General features: G+C 37.4%; 1 protein-coding gene across 28 annotated transcripts in view; it reads right to left on the bottom strand.

Moving 5' to 3' along the window:
* THRB (thyroid hormone receptor beta) overlaps positions 1-23,566 on the bottom strand; it is a 382,718-nt gene that overhangs the window by 18,340 nt on the left and 340,812 nt on the right. For 16 of the 28 annotated variants that reach the window (XM_061587712.1, XM_061587717.1, XM_061587708.1 and 13 more), the window contains 3 exons: positions 9,454-9,522; positions 1,912-2,012; positions 1,393-1,540 (listed from right to left, as the gene is read on the bottom strand). In XM_061587712.1, coding sequence (XP_061443696.1) covers positions 1,393-1,540; positions 1,912-2,012; positions 9,454-9,522 — 318 coding nt within the window. The remainder of the gene's footprint in view (positions 1-1,392; positions 1,541-1,911; positions 2,013-9,453; positions 9,523-23,566) is intronic. The other 12 variants (XM_061587724.1, XM_061587730.1, XM_061587731.1 and 9 more) reach the window with 1 other exon arrangement.

The following is a 23,566-nucleotide window of genomic DNA, read 5'->3' as shown; positions in this document are numbered from 1 at the left end:
CACCAAATACCGTGTATGATTTCTCCCTCTCACTCAAAACAATATTTTTTCTCTAGTCTTAAGCCTGATGTTTGTTAAAGTGAAGATAGCTCCATTGTAAAATGCTGCTTTAAGAGCTACAGAGAAAGGGCGAATACTCTTCATATGGCTTATCCATTTTTGTAAGCTATATTATCCAAAAGTGTAGGGTGAGCTGAATTTATTCATTATTGATGTGCTATTGCAGCAGTAGTACAACTGTCACATCTATTTTATTAATGTAGTTCAAGTTTTCAGAGGCTAAATTTAGATGCAGAAGATATTTTAGTGGTTATGCTCATTTGACTACCCCACAGACTGACCGTAAGTGCTAACTGACAATTTGGTTTATAAAGAAGATAATGGTCTGCTATCACTGGACAGATGTCAATATACAATTCTGGAAAATATGCAACAATGAACCGTAGCTCATTGTTATTACTAGCAACATGGATGGGATTAGAAAAGAATTTGACAACAAGGAGCCAAAGACACACATCACCAAAGGCAATGCTGGGCTTGTCAAAAAAACAGCCCCTCTGCCACATTGTGTTTGAAACCAAGGAGACCTTCCCTATCACAAACTGCTTTTTAAAAAAACCCAATGGTAACAAAAGCAATGTGGCATGGGAGCTGCTTTTTGACAAACACAAGCCCAACGTTGCCTTGGGTACACAAATGTATAGGGAGGGAGTGTATCTGAGTAGCAGAGCATATGGGTTGCATTATGCGGAAGGTCCCAGGTTCAATCCCTGGCATTTCCAGTTAAAAGGATCAAGAAACAAATGACCTCTGCATGAGACTCCGGACAGCTGGAGTCCGGACAGAACTTTATTTTGAGTTACTCCATTTATACCAATCAATATACTTTTGCAAATATCCTAAGCAACTTCAGTAAGGGTTAATCTTGCAGCCATATGCTCTGGTTCTTTAGAAGTGGAGTAGTGCTCCTTTTCTTTATAGCTAAAAATAAAACAAACAACTGGAGGATGACTCATAAAACAACAGCATCCAACTTCCCATTCTTTCAAATCTTTAAACATGTTAATTTACCTCTCCTCCTACGAGAAACTGCTCCATAACACCCCCACTCCTGTGTTAGAAGTTGTTCATCTCCTTAATATCATACAGACTGGCTGGGACCGGAAGAAACCCCAGCCTTTTCAAGAGTAAACAGAAAATTAAAGCTCTATGGAAAAATTAGGTGGGCATAACAGCCGGTATTCTCAGTCAGGATATAATCATATAATATAAAAATGAAGCAAACAAACAAGCAAACAAACAAACAAACCATGAAACAAACAGTGACGATTACATTGCACTACAATAAACATACCTAATGAAAACAGACATCAGTAAAATAAAGAAGCTTACAATCTGTTGCCATGCCAACATAGATGCATTTCTTGAAGCGACATTCCTGGCACTGGTTTCTTGTGACTTTGTCTATCACACATTTTCCTTCATATTTACAGGAGTAAGTTGGATGAAGGTTTTTCTGAATAGTTCTTCGGAAAAAACCCTATGTAAAAAAAAATATGCAAAGTAACACCAACATTTCCCAGTTTTATAATTCAGGATATTTACAACTGAAATGTTTATTTAGAGACAAAAAACAACACGCATTATGAAATAAATCAAGAACATAAGAAGAGCCTCGCTGGATCAGACCAAAAGCGTAGCTACTCCAGCATTCTGTTCTCACAGTGGCCAACCAGATGTCTATGGAAAAAGCTCAAAGGATAGCACTGATATTGGAGGTAATATACAGCCATCATGACTAACAGTCATAGGCTTATCCTTCATAAATTATAATTAAGTGCACATTAGACATTCCTATTTTGGCTCTTCTCATGGCCACAATCATGATCTTTTGCTTTTGCTCTTATTTACCTTGCAACCTTCACAAGTAATACAGCGATAGTGATATCCAGTGGCTTTGTCACCACAAACAACACATAGTTCGTCCTTGTCTAAGTAACTGGGTATGTACCCTGCAGGGAAAAAGAAAGTGGGTGTCAATGAAGAGGTTGAACTAGAAAAAATATACGAACACCACAATTGTTCTGGGATATAAGTTCCTTAACTAAAAGGTAGGAGGCACATAAAGAGGCCAAACTAGCACAATCAAAAGAAGTTTGATGATCTAAGACCCAAAGATAAAGGTTATGGGAACTAAAGTGTGCCAAGGAACATTCACTTGCCAGCATCTATGTTAAGCATTTTTAAGCCCTGCTGATTTCAAGGCAACATTTTAAAGCCTGTGCCTAATTTCTCTAATAAAATCAGGAGGCTTAAAAGTGCTTAAATTTGCCTGAATCATGCTCACATTTTGGAAGGCAAAACACAAAAAGAAAAGCATTAAACAAATTAAAACAAGTCACTGATTAAAACACACACATACACAAACCACGATAATCCCTGGGTTACATGGGGAACTTGCAACAAATAAGGCATATAAAGAGGGTAAATGTCTTATTTGTCTCAGTCTTTGCAGAAAAGAGAAACGTATTACCAAGACATGTAACAAAAGCAATGACTCATCAAGGTTAAAAAAGGAGATGCTCATCCTTACAGATCACCCAGATAAATTGGACATATTCAAATCAATGGGTTAGGGAAGCTCATCCCTAGAGTTGAGAGTAGAGGGGAGGGGCAAGGAAAGGGCAAATGTTGTAAATCACTTCAGGATGCGTTATGGGAAGCAATTAATAAATGAAAGAAATAATAATAATAGTCTGTGATAAGTCACAAATCTGTAGATAAGAAGGAAGCAGTAGATATTTATTGCTGTTGTTTAATATATTTGTAATACCTTTGTTTACAACAACTTAAAAATTACATCAACTCTATCCATCTATTGTTTACATTTAATAATACAAATGATAATCCACAAATACCTTTCCTTGATGTCCTTCTCACCACTGAAGACAACAAAATAGCTACTGATCTCTACAGCGAACCCACTGATGCCCACACCTATCTAAACTGGAAATCCTGTCATCCGAAGCATATAAAGAAAAACATTGTGCATAGCTTAGCTCTGAGAATCAAACTAATTTGCAACAATGAGGATAAATACCAGAGAAGGATCAGTGAACTTAAAGAACACCTTCTTCTGGGAGGATATCCTGCACATATTGATTGCAACATCCACTGAGCCTCCATTCTGTCCAGAGAAAAAGTCCTCCATCATAATGAGGTGTCAAAGAAGAAAGAACAATGGATTCCATTTGTGGTAATTTCCATTCAGCATCTTCTAACTATCACCAAGCAATCAGGGAGAGCTACCCATTGCTAGCAAATTCTGAACATCTTGCTTGAGCCATCAACAAGCCTCCTGTTGTATCATTACTCCAGCCTCCTAATTTATACAGACTTTAGGTGAGAGCTGTGCTGAAGCAACCTATCAGGAATCCTAGGTCTCATCCTTATTATTTATTTATTTATTTATTTATTTATTATTTTATTTATATCACACCCTTCCTCCCAGCAGGAACCCAGGGCGGCAAACAAAAGCACTAAAAACACTTTAAAACATCATAAAACAGACTTTAAGATACATTAAAACAAAACATCTTTAAAAACATTTTTTTAAGCTTTCAAGACATCTTTAAAAAAAAACTCCACTCCAAACGCTGCATCACCTGTGTGTACCTCAGGGAGACAGCTAATTTCAAAAGCACCAGGACAGGTGGAACATATTACATCAAACAGAACATCACGGGCAGGCCCTGCAATATAATTTATATCATTGAATGCGAAGACCAGGATGTCATATCCAATACATAGGAAAAACTAAACAATCAGGTAGAGCTACCCATTGCAAGCAAACTCTGAACATCTTGCTAGAGCCATCAACAAGCCTCTTGTTATACCATTTCACCAGCCTCCTTAATTTACACAGACTGTTAGTGAGAGCTGTACTGAAGCCACCTATCAGCAATACATCAAACAGAACATCACCTGTAGCTCCTGCAATATAATTTATGTCATCAAATGCAAAAGACCAGGATGCCATATCCAGTACATAGGAAAAACTACAACTGACCTATGCACACACTTCAGAAAACAAAAATCAGCAACCTTGACAAAAAAAAGTGGAGCAACCAGTTGCAAAACATGTTAATACCGAGGGCCACAGCCTGTTGGACATTTCTATAATAGCTATAGAGATGCCAACAGATCCAGCAGCACTGACTGAAAGGGAGAATGTTTGGATATATTCTCTGGACACATTGGCACCACATGGTCTTAACCTGGAGGACAGTACAAGCATTACTTAACTTCTGTAAATGAAGCCCCTCTGAGCGTTCCATCCTCAAAGCTCTATACCACCTTGGTAACAGCATTTGTATGTTAACAGCTGATGAAGCCGAAACCCGAAACGTTTTGGTTTGTTGTTGTTGTTATATGCCTTCAAATCAATTATGAGTAATGGCAACCCTATGAATCAGTGACCTCCAAGAGCATCTGTCATGAACCACTCCGTTCAGATCTTGTAAGTTCCGGTCTGTGGCTTCCTTTATGGAATCAACCCATCTCTTGTTTGGCCTTCCTCTTTTTCTACTCCCTTCTGTCTGTCTTCTCTAGTGAATCATGTCTTCTCATTATGTGTCCAAAGTATGATAACCTCAGTTTCATCATTTTAGCTGCTAGTGACAGCTCTGGTTTAATTTGTTCTAACACCCAATTGGTCTTTTTCGCAGTCCATGGTATGCGCAAAGCTCTCCTCCAACACCACATTTCAAATGAGTTGATTATTCTCTTATCCACTTTTTTCACTGTCTAACTTTCACATCCATACATAGAGATCTGGAATACCATGGTCTGAATGAACCTGACTTTGGTGTTCAGTGATACATCTTTGTATTTGAGGACCTTTTCTAGTTCTCTCATAGCTGCCCTCCCCAGTCCTAGCCTTCTTCTGATTTCTTGACTATTATCTCCCATTTGGTTAATGACTGTGCCGAGGTATTGATAATCCTTGATAAGTTCAATGTCCTCCTTGTCGACTTTAAAGTTACATAAATCTTCTACTGTCATTACTTTAGTCTTTTTGATGTTCAGCTGTAGTCCTCCTTTTGTGCTTTCCTCTTTAACTTTCATCAGCATTCGTTTCAAATCATTACTGGTTTCTGCTAGTAGTATGGTATCGTCTGCATATCTTAAATTATTGATGTTTCTCCCTCCAATTTTCACACCTCCTTCATCTTGGTCCAATCCCGCTTTCCGTATAATATGTTCTGCATACAGATTAAACAAATAGGGTGATAAAATACACCCCTGTCTCACACCCTTTCTGATGGGGAACCAATTGGTTTCTTCATATTCTGTCCTTACAGTAGTCTCTTGTCCAGAGTATAGGTTGTGCATCAGGACAATCAGATGCTGTGGCACCCCCATTTCTTTTAAAGCATTCCATAGTTTTTCATGATCTACACAGTCAAAGGCTTTGCTGTAATCTATAAAGCACAGGGTGATTTTCTTCTGAAATTCCTCGGTCTGTTCCATTATCCAACGTATGTTTGCAATGTGATCTCTGGTGCCTCTTCCCTTTCTAAATCCAGCTTGGACGTCTGGCATTTCTCTCTCCATATATGGTAAGAGCCTTTGTTGTAGAATCTTGAGCATTACTTTATTTGCATGGGATATTAAGGCAATAGTTTGATAATCACTGCATTCCCTGGGATCCCCTTTCTTTGGAATTGGGATGTATATGGAATGCTTCCAGTCTGTGGGCCATTTTTTAGTTTTCCATATTTCTTGACCAATTTTTGTCAAAATTTGGACAGATTCAGTCTCAGTAGCTTGTAGCAACTCTGTTGGTATGCCATGTATTCCTGGTGACTTGTTTCTTCAGAGTATTTTAAGAGCAGCTTTCACCTTGCATTCTAAAATTTTTGGTGTATCGCCACCATATAAGTGGTTTGTTAATGGCCTTTTGGAGGATCTCTTGTTCCAGTTTACCCATAAAGAGATTCGCATATGATGGAGCCATGTGAGTTCCCATAGCTGTGCCTTGTAGTTGCAGGTAGTGTTCTCCATTGAATGTAAAGTTGTTGCAAGTCAGGGCTAGTATTGCTAAAGTTGTGAGAACCTCTGTTGGAGAATTGTTTGTATCTATGGTGTTAAGGAACTCATTTTAAACCTGAATCCCATCATTATGTGGTATATTGATGTAAAGAGATGTGACATCTAAAGTAGCTAGTATAGTATTGTTGTGGAATTGATACTGCTTGTTTAAAGCCTCAGTTTTGTTAATCACAGTTGCATGCATATATTTTTAGGTGATTAACGGAATCCTTATAGGGATCCAGAGCAAGCTTGGGTGAAGTTCTGTTTGTTGCTTTCAAAACTGTCTGTATACTATTGTTTAGATATATGCATAAACATAAATAAATATGGCCTGACACTCTACCATATGACTTCAGTAGCGTAACTAGGGTAGAGCAATAGGTTCGTCTCATCAGGGCACAATCTGGACATGGACCCAAAGTAGGCATCAAGGATTGTGTAGTATACCGGGTTATTAAAATTAAGCAAAGCAATACAGGTTCCCCAACTCTCAGCATGGAAGAATTAAGCATGTTTTAAAAAGGATAGAATAAAATTCATACACTAGCTTGATCAGAGCAGACGCTTAGTGAAAGAAGCAGTGCAAAGCAGGACAGCACTCATTGCCCCTGTGCCTACAGCCTGGCACAGCAAAGTACAGTGAACCATTGAATGCTCCTGGTGGGCAGAGCAGAGAGAATTAGAGACATCATATAATAGTAGACAGCAGCAACTATTTTGCATTTTTGCACAATATTGAGCAGAGTATGTAAACGCTTCACTCGCCCCAGTACCCATGGGGATTTGTCATGGAAGGCTTAGAGACACACCATCTACAAGGCAAGAACTTTATCATTTATCTTGAACAAGAACAGAACAGACACAGGTAACTCCTGGCTCCATCCACCTAATGCCACCTAATTACTAAACTATGTAATGACACTATCCATAAAGTGGAAGCTTACTAGTTTTTAAATTATTATTTATTAGTACTGAAAAACTTCCTCATCAGCAAATCAGACAAATGTGGGATACATTTTACTAACGGAAAATTCATGCATAACTGTCTGGAAACTTTGTTCAAAGAGCAGAGATGAAGTGCAGATTTTTATGCAGTAGTCATGAATTATCATGACATTCTCCTAAACATACAAGTTTTCTATATTGTGTATACAATCTTTTGTACTTAGTGTTTGCTGTTAGGGAAATGTGCCTATTAAAAATACTCATTTAATCTTAAAATAACCCCCCCAAAAAACAACAACACTAGAGGGGAATGCAAAGTATACCATATGGAATCTGATTAACACATATTAACATGTTCTGCAAAAAAAGTTTAGCGTAGGTAGAATTTAGATTGGAATGTTTTTATGGTAAACATGTGGGATTGCAATATGGGTGTTAAGTTTGTACAGTTTCATCTGTGGGAGAATGATGTATTTCTTCTGATCAGGGGGTTCATCAGAAATTAGCAGAAGCATTTACTCAGCAAAATAACTACACTGAATTGAATCTCAGACTTCACTTTGTCAAATCTGATGTCGAGGTATCAGGGTAAGTTCAAAGCTTTTGAAAGGATTGAACCCAAAAGTAGTATTCATCCTCCATGAGAGGCCATCTAGAAAGAAATGTTATAATGGAATGCCAAATCCATAAAGTTTTTGTAAGAAGGATCAGTGTGAGCAGAAGCAGGAGGGAAGCTAGTCTTCTTCCCATGGATCTTTCTAGCAAAGTTGATGTGCATTTTTCATTTTAACCAGGTTGTTCACATAGAAGAAAAGCTTTAGGTCAAAAATCACCTCTAATGTTTTTGGAATGACTTAAAGTGTAAAGAGATACTATGTCAATTTTTAACTTAAGATAATGATATGGGGTGGTTCAAATAAGAAGTCTTCTTGCTTTTGTTTCTGTCCTGTAATTGGAAGAATGTATTCTTCCTAATATACATTGCAGGGCTATTCACAGCTGCTAAAATAATTAATGCAAGAAAACAAATTTCCTCCCAATGCAATGCATTCTGAAATAGGTATCTTCTATTTCTTTACTGCATCAACATGTTACTCATTTAGGTTGTAAGATGTCTGTGTGAGTTCACAAAGTGTTCAACCCAACAGAACTTGATTCTTGATTGAGAGCACTATGCGTCACACTAATAACAGTTATAGGGAAATGAACAGACATTGTGTAGCTTTGGCTGTAATACTAACCAGCATTCAACAGTAATTTATAATAAAAATAATTGGAACTATGCCATAAAATGGGCCTCTGCTGTTTGATAAAAATGAAAGACTAAGTGCCTGACCTCAAGTGCCTTTTTAACTATAGTGGGATAAATAGAAGGTTGTGCTATTGTTGCAGCAGCTAAAGCAAAATCCTAATACATAGGCCAAAGCACCTAAAATTCCCCTTCTGGGCCAAAAATTAGGTGCAGAGCTATATCAGCAAAGAAATCCAGGGTTGTTTTGCTAGCCTTCAGGATCCTAGTGAGGGGGACATTAATGTCACCTTTGCATCCTTGTCAGCATGGACCAGTACTTTGTATAATAGATACAGTGATGTTGAAGAAAAGAAAGAACAGACTCAGAAGTGTTGATGGCAACTGCACTGATGCCCCTGTACTGGAGCTAGGGTCAGGTCCTAGAACCAGTAGCAGAAACTTAAGCACACTAACACCCTGCTGCTGAATATTATGTTCTTCTGTGTCATGTTATTTATTTCACATAAAACTGTAGTTATCACTGTGAATTGTGAACTGTTTAAACATCTGTCAGCCGCTAACATAACACGGTGACAAATTCTGGCCAGTTATAATGAGTTACTGAATAAGGATAATAAACAGGGGGACTATCTTCGATTAGTCATCACTTAATGGAAGCTGGTTTCCCTTGAACTTTATATGTGGCTGATTCAAGCACGAGATGTATTCTAATATCAGAATGACAGTACCTCCAGGCTGCAGATAAAGTGAGAACCCAAAACTGTGTTTCACATATATTACCCCCACAGGAGAAGCCATTCTTGAAAGAATGAGGTTAAAACAGGAATCTCTGGATTGCCACAGAGAATTGACAGATTATTTTGTTTCCTAATTAGCTAAATGGAATGTGAAAGGTATCATTAGAGATCTAACACACTATGTCCTAGTAGTCGACTAATGTCAATAAATCCAAGCCAAGTAGAGAATGAAGGGGAGAAAAACAAAATGTCCAAACCAGTTTTTATTTGAAAAGCTTTGTAGACAGTATGTTCACAAAGATAGAATTCCAAAGTGAGATCAACCAAGAGAACATACACACACACAGAGGCACATTAATGCCCCATTGCAGCTTGAAAACCAGGGAGTGCTAGGAAATGGGTCATGCATACATGCTTGCATACCAGTTAATTCATTAATTTCCAGTATTTCTTTGCTGCCATTAGGACAAGTCCTCTCAGGGTGGCTCACATCTATGATAAAAACCATAAAATACAAATACTGAAACCATGTATTTATAATTATAAAAATTAAACAGCAGTCTAAAACATTCTATGGGTCAGTACAACAAATCAGATAAAACAATTTAAAATAGAGGCAGCAAAAGTTTAAACCATTAAAATAATTTCTCTCAGAATCTTAACTAAAAGCAGATTGGTACAAATAAGTTTTTGAGTCTTATTTAAAAGGATGTAAAGAAGGAACAGATGTTGGAGGGAGTTCACAAGCATGGAGTCACCACTGAAAAGGCCCTGTACCTAGTATCCACCAATTAAATTCATCCTGATGGCGGCTTTGCCATCATACTGTAGCAGCAATCTTTGCAACCACCAGAAAAGCAGGACTTGATAAAAGAGTTAAGAGTGAAGAAATTTTAATTTACTACCCCCAAAACACACATTCTTAACTAAAATATACCACCTTATAACATAGTAGCGTTCATGTGGGAAATAGTAGCTTTCAAGTACCACCCCTATTTGTCACACAGATAAGCTATATCTTGACTTTAAGGGTAAGCTCTTTTAAGAGATGGACTGAAACCAGAAGTATATCAAAGTGAACGAGTGTGGTCTGCAGCAGAGAGGGAGTGGAAGAGAACAAGCTGGAAGGTTAATTATAACGGAGTGCTTTTGTACTAAGGCACAATAAAGTGCTTGATGTAAGCATTGTTTCATGACACAAAGAACACCACACAAATGCAGGTCAAGAATTGGATGAAAGAGATGAAATGACTCTCAATGACCTTAACCTTCATCTGTCTAGTATATTTATGGCAATTGAAGATGAAGCTACAATCTGTTAGACTCCGAACCTGCAAATCTGTCTAATCTGAACTCTTGGCAAAACAAATTACTCAGCAGGAACAGATGCCCACACCTTAGAAGAATGTTTGCCATAATCCAATATAAGCAATCCCTCTTATAATAATAAAAATAATAAAATCTCTTGAAATCTATTACACTTGATCAAGATGTGCACTTGATCAATTGCCTGTAGAACCTATTGTTCCTAGATGATGGATCAAGTCTATCTTTTATACCCAGTGATTCTTCATTGTTCTAAATGTTGCATTTTCAACCAATGTGGCCAGACTTTGTTGTGGGCCCTCATACAAAATACATTTTGGGGGCCCCTCCCAATGTAGTTTAATTATACATCAACATCCAATTACATAACTTTTGATCAGAGATTAAGCACTATAAGAAAACATGAAGTACATATCTTCAGAACATACATAAATTATAGATGTGTCTTTATATGTAATAGTGACACAACAAAGTTATATTAGAATATTACACCAACTTAATTTTTATCATCAATAATTTTAAACCTTTTCAAAGAAAATTCACAACTATTCAACACAAATTCAAAAAAAAAATTTTTGCTTGGAGATGAGCAAACTCGTCAATGAAGAAATAAAAGCAAACTGCAATTACTGCACAACTACCAAGTACAACAAAATTATTGTAGATAATTATTTAATAAGATTTCTGGGTTTGCTGGGCCCCCTTGAGTCTGTGGGCCCCCTCATGTACCACACACTCTATATGGTTCCATTCTTTTCAACCTAGAAATGTATTTTCCGAACATGGCTAACTGAAACCCATATAATGGAGGATTAGCAATAATTTATCTATCTACTTTAAGAGCATTTATCTTACTCAAGTTTCAAAAGACACAAGCAAAGGGCCCTTCCAGATGTGAGCTCATGATGATTTATGCTGAGGATGTCATTGGGGCAGTCTTACATGATCCTTCACCTGCAAAACACCTGATGTGTTTTAATCTCTAGTGTGGCGGCACCTACCCTGTGGAATTCCCTCCCTTTGAATATTAGGTATTTTGCTATCATTTTGGCGCCTTTTGAAGACTTTCCTCTTTCAACAAGCCTTTTAAGTTGAGACCTATCCCAGTCTGCATCTGTGTCAGAATTGTTTAATATGTTTTTAATAATGTTTTTAACCCTTTTTAAGGTTGTTTTTTAAAATGTTTTTAATGCTGTTTTGTTTTAATGTATTTTACGATATGTTTTTATGATGTTTTAAAGTGTTTTAGTGCTTTGTTTGCTGCCCTGGGCTCCTGCTGGGAGGAAGGGCGGGATACAAATTAATTAATTAAATAAATAGTTTACTGCTGTTTTAATTGTTCTTTTAATATTTGTAATTATTTTTTTTACTGTTTCTTTGATAATTTTAATGTTTGTTGTAAACCGCCTAGAGGTTTTGTTTATTTTACACTCAAGTGGTATAGAAATTCTGTTAAATAAATAAAATTCATTCATTTATTATTTTTATTTATTTATTAACTTTATATCATGCCCTTCCCCCTAGCAGGAGCCATGCGCAGCAAACAAAAACACTATAAAACATATTCAAACAAAATGTATTTAAAAACAGCTTTAAAAAAACAGCTTTAAAAACATCTTAAAAAGTAATTCCAACACAAGCAAAGACTGGGTTAAGTCTCTACTTAAAAGGCTTGTTGAAAGAAGAAGGTCTTCAATAGGCACTGAAAAGATAACAGAGATGGCCTGTCTAATATTTAAGGGGAGGGAATTCCAAAGTGTTGGTGCCACAATATTAAAATGTTTTGGGATGGTCATACTGCTTCATTTCCAGTCAGTGCATATCCTGTAACTTCCCAGTGGAATCCTGTAACTTTTCATCCCACAAATATTCAGTGTTGTTTTTATTTTTTTTGGTCCCTCTTTTGTTGCACTATAACAGACAGCAATAATGTGGTAGCACTGGGGAAGCATTGCAGAACAACTAATAAAGCAGAGTACGTTCTCCATCACTGCACTAGTATTGTGTTAAGAACATGTTGCAGAATGCACTTGCGATAAAACACCTGTCTGGAGGGGCCCTAAGAGTCTTAGAAGGCTGAGGCCTTACTCTCTTTGTGTTGCTGATGTTGCTGAAGAACATCTGACTCATTTTTTACTGAATTATACATGAGAGTTAAAAGGTCTCTTGTGCAGTTTTCAACAGTTTCACAAAAGAGAAGATGCTAATAGCAGAGGCTCTAGGCTGTACCTGCCAGAAAATCAGAGTAAAAATTATTCACTCCAGTTGCAACAGTGTTGTGTCTTTAGTACTGACTATGAAATTATTAAATAGCAATAGCTTTGTTCTTGTGTTTTGATATTAATTTGGTTGATTCTTAATATTTCCTTGGTAGTATATTTGTATAAATTTGCATATTTTTGTATATTTCTATTTTAAATATTTTCCTCTCTATTATTATTCTCTCTTTCTTGACATTAGCTATGTCTTATATCATAAATTTATTCAATTATTTAAGCCCAGCCTGGATATGTAGTTGTCTGAATTCCACTGACAATGCATGGCGATGAATACACTGACCTCAGCCTTGTCTAATAAAGTGTTTAATGATGCTTTCAGGCACCCAAAAGGCTACTGGCACCCCAAAGACCATAGAACTCCTTCTTCTCTGGTGAAATAATAAGTTTCTTAGCTTTGAAAAACACCAAGTCCACTAAAAATACCATATTGTAATTATTTAAGTCAATAATTAGAGAAAAACTCAATGTGCTTCTGACTGAACACAGGCTAGAGCTCATTTTCAAACCTGTCATTTGGCGGTGATGGCAGTGAAGAAAGTTCACTTCTCTGCCACCATTGCGTCTGCTCAGTGTCGTCTAGCAATGCTTTTCCGGGTAGTCAGGGGTCTTTTGGACTCTGGCCCTACATTAGACTCTGAGCCCTCAGTCACTCGTCGTTACGTTTGCGAGGCGCTCTGCAGATAAAATTGCTCACATTCGGACTGACTTGGACTCCTTATTAATTACAGTTGTGCCAGATGTCCCCGAGGCTTCCTCTGGTCATTTTTCTATGGATACTTTTCAGGTTGTAAAGCCTGAGGATGTGGACAGGACTGTGGGAGAAATGAGGGCCACTACGTGTTCTCTTGACCCTTGCCCATCTTGGTTAATTAAATCTGCCAGAGTGGGAGTGGCTGGCCGGTTGGCATATTTAATTAATACCTCTCTAAGGGAAGGTTCTATGCCAACATTGCTGAAGGAGGCTGTGACAAGACCTTTGTTAAAGAAGTCTTTGTTAGATCCTGTGGATCTTAACAACTTCTGCCCAGTCTCTAATCTTCCCTTTTTGGGCAAGGTGATTGAGAAGGTGGTGGCTACTCAGCTCCACGTTTTCCTGGATGAATCAGACTACCTAGACCCTTTTCAATCAGGCTTCAGGCCTGGTCAGGGGACAGAGACTGCCTTGGTTGCCCTGCTTGATGACCTACACTGTGCATCAGACAAGGGGAGAGCATCCCTGTTGGTGCTGCTCAACCACACGGCCATCGACCATGGTATCCTTCTGGGGCGTCTAGCTGGGATGGGATTAGGAGGCACTGTTTTACGGTGGCTCTGGTCCTACCTGATTGACAGGACCCAGAAAGTGGTGCTGAGAGACTACTGCTCGACCCCCTGGCCGTTGGCCTACAGGGTCCCTCAGGGTTCCATTCTGTCTCCCATGCTGTTTAACATTTATATGAAACTGCTGGGAGAGGTCATCTGGAGATTTGGAGCACAATCTCATCAATATGCTGATGACACTCAACTCTATCTCTCCCTACCATCTGATTGCAGGGAGGGAGTGCTCATGCTAAACCGGTGCCTGGAGGCTGTGAAGGGCTGGATGTGGGCTAACAAACTGACCTTAATCCAGACAAGACGGAAGTTTTGCTGGTCAAGGGGAAAACTGCGCCAGGGTTAGGCTTGCAACCTATTCTGGATGGAGTTACACTCCCCTTGAAGGAGCAGGTCCGTAGTTTGGGAGATCTCCTGGATCCTGCCCTGAATATCAGGTGGCTGCGGTAGCCAGGAGTGCTTTTGGCCAACACAAACTGGTCTACCAGCTGCATCTGTTCCTGGAAGCAGTTGACTTGTCCACAGTGACACATGCATTGGTGACATCGAGGCTTGACTACTGGAACACACTCTATGTGGGGCTGCCTTTGAAAACAGTTTGTAAATTACAGTTGGTTCAAAATGCAGCAGCCAGAATGTTAACTGGAGCACGGTGCAGGGAGCATATCACCACTGTGCTTTATCGACTCCACTGGCTCCCAATTTGTTTCCGGGCCCAATTCAAAGTGCTGGTTTTGACCTTTAAAGCCCTAAATGGCTTTGGACCAGTGTACCTGAGGGACCGCTTACGCCCATATGTACCTGTCCGGGATTTAAGATCATCTCTGGTCTCCTCTGCGTGCCTGGAATGAAAGCAGGCTGACAAGCATGCAGGAGAGAGCCTTTTCAGCTGTGGTCCCCAAGCTTTGGAATACTCTACCACAAGAAGCTCTGCTCTGCTCCCTCCCTGATGGTTTTCGGAGACTTTTTGTTCCGGAGAGTGTTTGGGAGGGACTGATGGGAGAGTCTGAGACTGTTTTTATGCTTTTAATTTTAATTTTTACCTTTTTAGTCCCTTTGGTACCACTCCCCTATATGTGTGTGTGTGTGTATACTTTTATGTACTTTAATTATATTTTAGGTATTTTATTTATTTTAATGTTTTTGTGTTCTTTATTGTATACAATTTTATTATGTATGTGTGTGATTTTATTGTAAGCCGCCCTGAGTGCCCTATTATAGGGTAGAAGGGCGAGAGAGCAATATTTTAAATAAATAAATAAAAATTACACAACTAATGAATAGTGCTTTTTTTGGTGACAGTACTCACCTGAATGGAGTACCAGACCTCTTTTTTAAATGCTCATCAGCAACCCTGTTGTTCTTGCACTCACTGCACTTTTATTAAGCTATGAGTACCAGCACCTCATTTTTTTTCCAAAAAAAAGAACACACACACACTGTTAATATGTATTCCAGAGGGTATTACAATAGAAATAATTAAATATTTGTTTTACATAAATATTCATGAGTCCTTAAGATTGCTCCTCAATCAGATACATTATCTATTCATATTGCATAAAAACCACCTTCCCAGGATTTTATATTTCTTTTTGCGATGCTACTATGAAGTAATCACAGTGTATTGATAGCTCTCCAATGTATAAGTTTTCAGCAGGCTGTAACTCAAAAATATTCTATGGCCAGACCCATTTTAAATATATGAACAGAAAAGCGGCAATGTGGCCCAGGGTAGATAAAGAGCTCCCACATGTCTAGTATTGTTGACTTTTCACTATTATTTTTCTTGTTGCAGATGCTCCAGTGCAGCATTATTGCATTACTTTCTTAGAAGCAAAAATATCCATGTACCTCTTTGTACCACTTTTAAGAAAATTGCAGGATATTAGTACAGTTCTGTTCAAGCTGTGGGGCGCTCCATGAGCAAAATGGTCAAAGGCTTCACCCTAAGAGTTATTCCCAGCCTCTGTGATAAGTAGCAGGTGTTTGGGCTACTCACAAAGGTGCCAATTGTGGTGTTTGCTCTTAAATATATGCTCATTGTTCTTAAATATATTAAAAGTACAATACACTATATTTGAAAAGAGATATATTTTATTGTAATATTGAGATGTGAGTCAATATAACTCTAACACAGTGTACCTTGTTATAAACAATGAAAAGTGAAAATTGCCAATGAAACTCAATCCTGGCTCAAATTAATTTAGAAATATATATATATATCCAGAATGTTAAGGTAGCATGAATCACTGGATAAGGCACAGAGAATTAGATTATACTGCCACCCTCATTTCCAATTTGCTACATTTCCTTAGGCAAGCCACTTAGCTTCTCCTTGAGTCATTTGTCTCTTCTCAAAACCAAGGGAAAGAATTCTATCTGTGCTAAGTACCAATATTATTGTTTATTGTGATGTTCCTCCTTGATGCTATTTAACAGGGGAAATCTAATGCTTGTTGATTTGCCATCTCTTTCCCCCAATATTTGCCAAGTGGTTACCACTGAGTGAAAAATGGCTCTTCTGTTACAAAGGACTGAAGGTCAACCGATAAAGCTGCAATCATTCCAGGCTGATTATCTTGCAGGCAAACTGCTACAGTTTATTCCGTAGACATACAATGCAGTTAAAATTCTGTAAGAAATTCACAATTGATTTAAATTTACAGAGAGGGAGAAAAATAATATTTGAATGGTTTGTACATCAGCTTTTCATGCCTTCTGTGGAATAAGGGGATGTATGAGCTGTATCGGCCCATGCATCTCAACACAGGAAGGATATACAAATTCCCCTTTGAACATTGTACCACAAATATTAAAAGATCCACAAGTCACTCACTTTAGCCAGCAGTTCTGATTAGCTTGCTGAAATCGTATAATAGAAACACAGGAAGCTGCATTACACCCAAGTCAAATAATTGATCCATCTAGCTTAGCGCTGTCTGTACTGACTTGCAGTAGCTCTCAAGGGTCTCAGACAGAAACCTTTTTCAACTTCTGGAGATGGCAATACCTGCACTTGGAAAGTTTTGTATATGCTCTATCACTGCCTACACTCAGATAAAGACCACAAAGAGATGTTTTGACTTCTGTAAAGGGGTTGCATTATTTTACTGGAATTTTTGACAACCTCTTTTCATGACATATCCCAATATGCCTTTGAAACTGCTGTCTGTTTCACTACCATTTGCCATGCAACATAGGAACAGGTATTATTGTTTGAGAGAAATGAATCAAAATCCTTCCTGGGTTCACAAAACTAATTTACATGATTTTTATCCTATTATGTTATGCAGCTTGAGTACAGGATTGCAGTCTTAAGTAAGTTCAAAGGTCTACTACATTACTTGCCTCAAGGCTACTAAACTGGAGACAGACAGAATACAAAAAGAGATAAATACATGATTACAGATATGGTGTATACAAGCACAGGCCACATCTGAGAATTATGTCATGTTTTTTGCATATTGTGCATCTGACCTAAGAACAAATGTTATGCATTCTAACTCTTTTTCCCCACAGGTTTAGTGAATGAGCATGTTGAAATAGGAATTGCACCCATTATACCAGCTTCTGACCTCCACACATTCATCTGAAAATCTGAACACAGCCCACACATGTTAAAGCCTTCAGATAAAAATGTGGAGAAGTGGATATGAATCAATTCCCTCCTGATGCCTTTGCTGAAAGTCTGAAAAAGGCTTTAGGTCTGACAAACCACAACTGAGAATCTTTCTGAGAATTTTGTTTTGTATCACTGAAGAAAGCAACATGACTGAATATGCAAGTAGCACATCCTTGAAGTAAAACCACACCATAATTGTTACCACCTCCTCCAAAAATTTCAAGTTATTGTTACCTTTCATGCACAGGTTAGGGATGACAAAACAATGTCTTCTCAAACTGTTTTGCAAATTGTATATTCTGTTATCGTAATAGTATAGATTATCTTGTCTGCATGAACATAATGACACCCAAATTACCGAAGTTGACATCAAATGCAGCTTAAAAAAAAAAAAGGAGAGGCTTAAATCCTGGCTTCCAAGTAAGCCTCAGTGCCAAATCTTGCAATCACACTGATCACACAAGGGGCTTCACTTAAATCTATAGAATAACTGGAATGTTCAGAACAATGAAGGCTCGGGTTCTGGCTTGGTTCAGATGTAATGGGAAATGATTATTTCCTGATACTAGAATGAGCTACCCTCCTGTGCTGAACTTAGCACAGTGCCTTATAACATTTTAACTTAAGGAGTGGTTTGTTTAATAAATGTTTAGTGAGAAGAATCCAGGTTCAAACTAATTTTAGATAGAAAAGTGTAGTTGTTTTAAAATCAACAGCAGCTCCTCCTTGAGGGAACAAAGATGAGAAAAGGGGAAGGAAGAGAATGAGAGCTCAAGGCTCACTGTGACTCTTTGTCATAGTGCAAAACAAGACAAATTCTGCAAAACTGCAGAAAATTAATCAAGAAGCTGAAAATCAGAATCTGCAACAATTTATTATGTATTAATTATTCTTACAACATGCGCTGTCAGCCCATATTGTGAGAATAATCAATGAGTAATAAATTACAGATTCTGATCTTTAGCCTTGTGATTAATTTTCTGTAATTTTTTAACCACAAAAAGACAGCAACAAGTTAAAATGCACACTAAAAATATTCTATAGCAACAGCTGGGAACATATGATTGCAATGTAGAACATTAATATTTCATAATGTTCTAGGTTCTTACAGTTCCTCCGAAGATCCTACACTTCATGTGGATCTTTTGTTCTTCACTTTTATTAGAAACTTAATTTCTGTTTGGGACTGTATGCTAGAGAAAACAACATGCTACACAACTTTTATGAGAGCAGGCTTTCATTAGGATCAGACGGGAAGAGATCTATCTTCTGCTTGGGAATACAGTAAATGGTAAAAATTTTAGAAGTTTGTTATGAATTGTTCTTAGGTAATGGTACAGCGCAAACATAGTAGGGACCATAATTAATTTAAAACAAGTTATTAAGAATTCCCTGGAATTAGTGCAAAGCTCTACATAGCTGTTCATGAACAGCTGCTATGGATCTTAATTTTGTTTTAATGAGCTAGTACTAAGACTTTGCTAACAAAAAAGGTGGAATAAGGGGAAAAATCCATTTTGGATCAATACTGTCACAAATGTTTCTTATTAAAGCTGTCTGTCCTCAGGACAGGATTAACTCTACTTACTAGCAAATATAGTATTAGAATACATTGGAAAAGTCATGTGATTCTTCATTCACTTAAACATATGACTTTGCAAGCCTTCGTTCCATGTTCCGTTTTCAATGGGCAAGAAAATTTTACCTGAGGGATAACTCACCATAAAAACACTCTGGAACTTTTATTGAGATTGTTACTCTAGGGAAAGGAAAGCAGTTTTCAAAAACCATTTGTAATCTTGCCCATTATTAAACCCATTTGCTAAGAAAACAATAGACTATCCAGTTGCAAAATCAACACATAGATCTCTTCTGTTTTAAGCCAAACATAGTTATCTCAAGTATTACTATCTTTTAAGATAGAGAGATCCAATAACTGTAAAGTACAATGGCAGACCCACACTGCATGCTATTATAAATTCAGAATTGTCAACTATGATTTAGTTTTAAGCTATTTATTTTTATTGTTTTTCTCTAACACAAATATTGACAAATATTATGACCTGAACATAAACAGAAAGCTTACGAAGTTATATATGTTTGTATAGTTGAATGAAAAATCATATGGACTTTCCAAACTATTATGACAGTATATTATTTGCCAACCAAGGAAAGCATTTGTTTGGAGAATGTTGATTTATGTATTTTTTAATCAAACACATACATTTTATGTTATGAAAGAGCAATGAAAAGAAAGTGGGGAAAATCAAGAGAATGTTTTTCAAATTTGTAAAATGCACATTTAAAAAACTTCAAAGTATTAGAAAAATGATTTTTTTAAAAAAAGTAATACATACCATAAGCTCCCACAACCCACACTTTGGTAATTTTTCTAGTTCTTCATATAGATACATACAAGTAAGTAGATCTAATACAGTAGACACTACTAGTTATTTCCCCTACTGGGGAAAAGGGCAGCAGGTTTCATTTTCCTAACATTATTTTAAATAGGCTACATTTGGCTATAGAATCATTTTAAAATAAGAAATTACTGTCGTCTGAGCAGTTGTATTAGCTCAATTAAACTTTAATTGTACACAGGTAATTCAGCCTTATCAACTAGAGGGTATCATATTGATAAAAATGTCAGAAAGATGTTTTACAGAGCAATCCTATACATGTCTACTCAGACGTAAGCCCCACTGAGTTTAATTGGGTTAATTCCCATGAAAATGTGTATAGCGTTGCAGCCTTAAGCAAGGTATTTCATCATAGAAAACATCTGTAATGCTTCTATCACAAAGTCTGCAAGCTAATAATATAACAGAGAGTTTTAACACTATTTGCACATACACTCATCTAAATCTTTCTCAGAAATGTTCTATATTTTGGAAGTAATTTTATGGTCATTTTCTCAAAAATGTAGACATATTTGAACCCTTAGAGGAATGGATATTAACTTCTTAATCTGACCTACATTCCCATTGAACACAAATATATGATTAACTTGTAAGTTAAGTAAAGCTTTCATTTTTATTTATAGTTATATATTTTTCTTAATTATTTATGTTGCTAACTATACTTCAGTGCTTAGTATTTTAGGAACTTTTCAGTATATTACCTTTTATAACTTGTTTTCACACGTGTGGATTTTAACAACCTCTGATTTGTTAATGTTTTAATCAGGCATAACCAATTTAAGGCACAAAAATAAGGTTAAAACTACACTTTGATAATATTAGGAATCAATAATGAACACCTTGCTGAAGAAGAAAAACTTTCTCATTCAATGTGACATCGTATCAGCAAACATAACACATACACACATACACAAACGCATATACAGCAGGCTAAAAATACAGAAATATCTGTATACTAATAAGCTTTCTGAAATTAAAGTAACTGCAAGACCTTATCTTTCACCTCCCCCCTGCAAAAAAAGCACCCTTTTTCAATCACCTAGCAACATCTGTTGCTGCTGCTTTCAATTCTGAATAGGCAGTCTTCACATTCAAAAATGTAACTGAGCCAACTGAGAAAACTCCAAGTGTCAAGCAAGCAAGCGAACAAAATTCAGGTGGATTTTACCTTTTGCTGTTAAAAAACACCAATATTATCCCTACCTTTCTTCTGAGAGTATGATGGTGACTGCACTTGAGAAAAAGTAGGTTTTTCTTCGATGAAATATTCAGGTTGGCTGTACTGATGCAGGGCCATGTCCATGTCAGCGTACTCACTTTAAAAAATGTTTCCAGGGTAACTACAGGTATACGGCTGATTCACTGCCCAGGCCTGTTCCATATATATATTATTATTGTGCAGGACCTGAGCATCACAACTGTAACTCTGACAATCTTTGATATAAGAGCAATAATCAGGGGACTGCATGTAGCAGTTGCTGCTGGCAGCGGGATGAGCTTCATATATTTCTTGCATACAATAGTTCATTTTGTTATCCTATCTCAGCCTATACTTTACATATGCAGCCATATGCTCACATGCATATACATGGAAGCATGCATACACATGGAGTGGGAAAGAAAGAAGTGAATATACAACACCAAGAAAGTCACCTGCAAAACTGTATGTTTAACTTTAGATGGTGCCTGATGTGCTAATACCCTACTTACATTAGGGATGGACTGAGAGCTCTCTTGCCAGTCAAACATATTGGAAAGCAGATTTATAACAGTCAAAGGTCTTAATCTGTAACTGTATGTTAATTCCTAGAGAAGATGGCAGGTAGCACGGGCCACCAGACAAAGAAGCAATGCCCAGACAACCCCATTGTTGCATGATTTTGGGGTGGAATAATAATTTTATCAAGGTACTTCCATCCCCTTTCAGTATGATTAGAAAATGATTACAAAGGCAAGGAAACAGATATGCCACTGGCATAGTCAATATAAGTGTGAAGCATCACAAAGCATGCTCAGGAAATCCTTGAGACAATATGTTCAAAACCCAAAAATCAATAATCCTGGTTTTTAGCATTAATTTCTAGAAAATCCAATAGTACTATGTTGATGACTCAAGCAGTTAAGTCTAGTTTTACAAATATGTAGTGTCTAAATCGGTCATCTGCTTTATTGATTTTGATTGACAGCATTATCTGCATGAACCTTGCATGCCTTACACACATAGGCTGAACTCCCTGCTGCTTGCTAATTTAACACATTTGCAAGAAAGCAGCTTTTTCAAACTTCAATGATTTCGCTAGGCAATTTTTATAGAATTCAACAGGTGGGAAATTTCAAATCATGCCATGTTAATCAGCAATAGAATACTGCTTAAATGTTAAAATTAAGCTTAATTAGTTTGCCAGTTACATTCCATTAAGTTGCTTTTTTCCTATGATTCAATCATGAACAGCTACCTGTTTCTACATCTGTTTCATTCACACTTGTATGCTATGAACATTTAAAAATTATTATGCAAGGCAGTTGATAATTAGATAAAGCCTCCTCAACTTTAAAAATAAGAATGTTTCACACTCATTTCAGGTCATACATTTATTTACTTCAAATAAATATCTCAAGTAAGTTTAGATAATATCACTACTACCAGCCAGCAGTAACAATGCTAATCTTCTTACTTTTTTAATTGTTTTATGGTTGTTTCACTGGCATCAATCTATTCTCAGTAATTTTGAAATTTTCTTAATTAAAAGGGATCAAAGGAGTGACTCTGAAACAGAAAAGAACGACTGCTTATCAGCGAATCATAGAATCACAGAATAGTAGAGTTGGAAGGGGCCTATCAGGCCATCAAGTCCAACCCCCTGCTCAATGCAGGAATCCAAATCAAAGCATTCCCAACAGATGGCTGTCCAACTGCCTCTTGAATGCCTCCAGTGTCGGAGAGCCCACTACCTCTCTAGGTAATTGGTTCCATTGTTGTATGGCTCTAACAGTTAGTTTTCCTGATATCCAGTCGAAATCTGGCTTCCTGCAACTTGAGCCCATTATTCCGTGTCCTGCACTCTGGAACGATCGAGAAGAGATCCCAGCCTTCCTCTATGTGACAACCTTTCATGTACTTGAAGAGTGCTATCATATCTCCCTTCTCTTCTCCAGGCTAAACATGCCCAGTTCTTTCAGTCTCTTCTCATAGGGCTTTGTTTCCAGTCCCCTGATCATCCTTGTTGCCCTCCTCTGAACCTGTTCAAGTTTGTTTGCATCCTTCTTGAAGTGCGGAGACCAGAACTGGAGGCAGTATTCAAGATGAGGCCTAACTAGTGCTGAATAGAGGGGAACTTGTACTTCACGCAATTTGGAAACTATACTTCTGTTAATGCAGCCTAATATAGCATTTGCGTTTTTTGCAGCCACATCACACTGTTGGCTCATATTCAGCTTGTGATCAACGACAATTCCAAGATCCTTCTCACATGTCGTATTGCTGAGCCAAGTATCCCCCATCTTATAACTGTGCATTTGGTTTCTTTTTCCTAAGCGTAGAACTTTGCATTTATCCCTGTTGAATTTCATTCTGT

This window comes from Rhineura floridana, chromosome 10 (assembly GCF_030035675.1).
Source record: "Rhineura floridana isolate rRhiFlo1 chromosome 10, rRhiFlo1.hap2, whole genome shotgun sequence".
Taxonomy (NCBI): domain Eukaryota; kingdom Metazoa; phylum Chordata; class Lepidosauria; order Squamata; family Rhineuridae; genus Rhineura; species Rhineura floridana.
This window is presented reverse-complemented; position numbering and strand designations above follow the sequence as displayed.